Raw genomic sequence first — 1,535 nt, forward strand, 5'->3', positions numbered from 1 at the left:
CTCTCTCTCTCTCTCTCTCTCTCTCTCTCTCTCTCTGTGCACGCACATGTGTGTCTGTATATGTCACGACACAATGAAATCAGGTGCTCGTCAAAATTTGGGTAGGTGTAGGATTATTGGTCTAACCTTGAAGCTTCTTGGTTTGTCTTGCTTTTGGTGAGAAACAAAATCTAAAATAAAAGTCGAGAGTCAGCACGTCTCCCGTCCATTTAGAAGTATTATTTCGGTGTGGATTTCATTGACAAACTTTGATCAAAAGCATACACAAATTTTTTTTTCAGAGTCATAGGACACTGAAGCTCTTGAAGTCACCAGCTTTGGCGGCCATTTTTTCGTTAACTTTACCCCGACACTTGGCGCCCCCCCCCACCCCTCCCAAACTCGTTCAGTTTGACTCCTATTCAAGAGGCGATGATCACCAACTTCCTTAGTCTCAAATGTCTTGATTTCTTTTCAAGATAGATGAATTTGTTTTCATCTGAAGCAAGAAAGACAAATGAACAGGCATTAAGGTAACACCAATGACTCCCTCTACCGTAACATTGATGAGCACCTGATGCCACCCTGTCGTGACATCTGGCGCTTTTCTTTTGGAACAAAGTATGTTTTTCTCCTTAGAAGTGAAGTGTTTGATGGGTCTTGTCTGGAGAAGTACCATCTTTAGGTGGACTTGCGTGTTTGTTGTTTATTTTAGCAAGAGTTTTACGGCGCTTGCAACTGCTTACGGTCATATTAATTATGAGTGCGCGAAACACAAGTTGGTTGCATTCACAACAGGTTACTGCACGGCTTGGCTCAGGTCAACGATCAGATTTTAAATTGTTAAAAACTTTAGGTAAAATAACAATCTAAAATGATAACCTGCTTAAATCAAAATAACTGTATTTACAATTTCCCCGTAAATTGGCCTTTATAAAATCAAGGATTCTGTCGTTGATCTTGTGAGTTTTGTTAGGGGAAATTACCGTTCTTCAGCCTTCTTGAGACTGACAATGTGGTAAGAAGATATTCGGAGACGTCGCCGGCTAGCACTCAGGAACTATTCGGAAACGTACTCCTGCACACTGTACACAGTTGCACTGCTTTGGGGGTCAAACTGCGATTTTTTTTTTACTGCAGATCACACATCTAGATACTAAAACTGTCGCAAATAAAAATTATTTAATTTTCAAACCTAACTACAAAATATCAAATTATTGTGGGTCTTCTGATCTCATCTTATCTCATCTTATGTCACCCCACTTCAACTCAACCCACCCCTCCCCCCCCCCCAAACCCCCGAATTTTTTTTACTTGATCCAGAGACATAAAGCATCTTGATTGGTCTATCTCCGCCGGAGACGTCTCCGATTAGAGATACTGTAACAAGTGTGTTATTGTTGGTCCCCAGAGAAGTTCAAAGTTCCGGTCTGTCTGCTGGTGTTCGAAGGAGGAGCAGGAACTCTGGAGAACTGGGAATCCGCTCTCAAACGGGATATCCCCACTGTCATCCTAAAGGTTTGCCCGAGGATTTTATTTTATTGGGGAGGGGGGGG

General features: G+C 42.0%; 1 protein-coding gene across 1 annotated transcript in view; it reads left to right on the top strand.

The window, feature by feature from the left end:
• Positions 1–1,535, top strand: part of LOC101848446 (transient receptor potential cation channel subfamily M member-like 2) — a gene marked incomplete in the record, with an annotated part of 82,665 nt that overhangs the window by 18,898 nt on the left and 62,232 nt on the right. Inside the window, 1 exon segment of the mRNA XM_013085273.2 lies at positions 1,391–1,497. Within this exon segment, the coding sequence (XP_012940727.1) occupies positions 1,391–1,497 (107 nt within the window).

This window comes from Aplysia californica, unplaced genomic scaffold (assembly GCF_000002075.1).
Source record: "Aplysia californica isolate F4 #8 unplaced genomic scaffold, AplCal3.0 scaffold00361, whole genome shotgun sequence".
NCBI lineage: Eukaryota > Metazoa > Mollusca > Gastropoda > Aplysiida > Aplysiidae > Aplysia > Aplysia californica.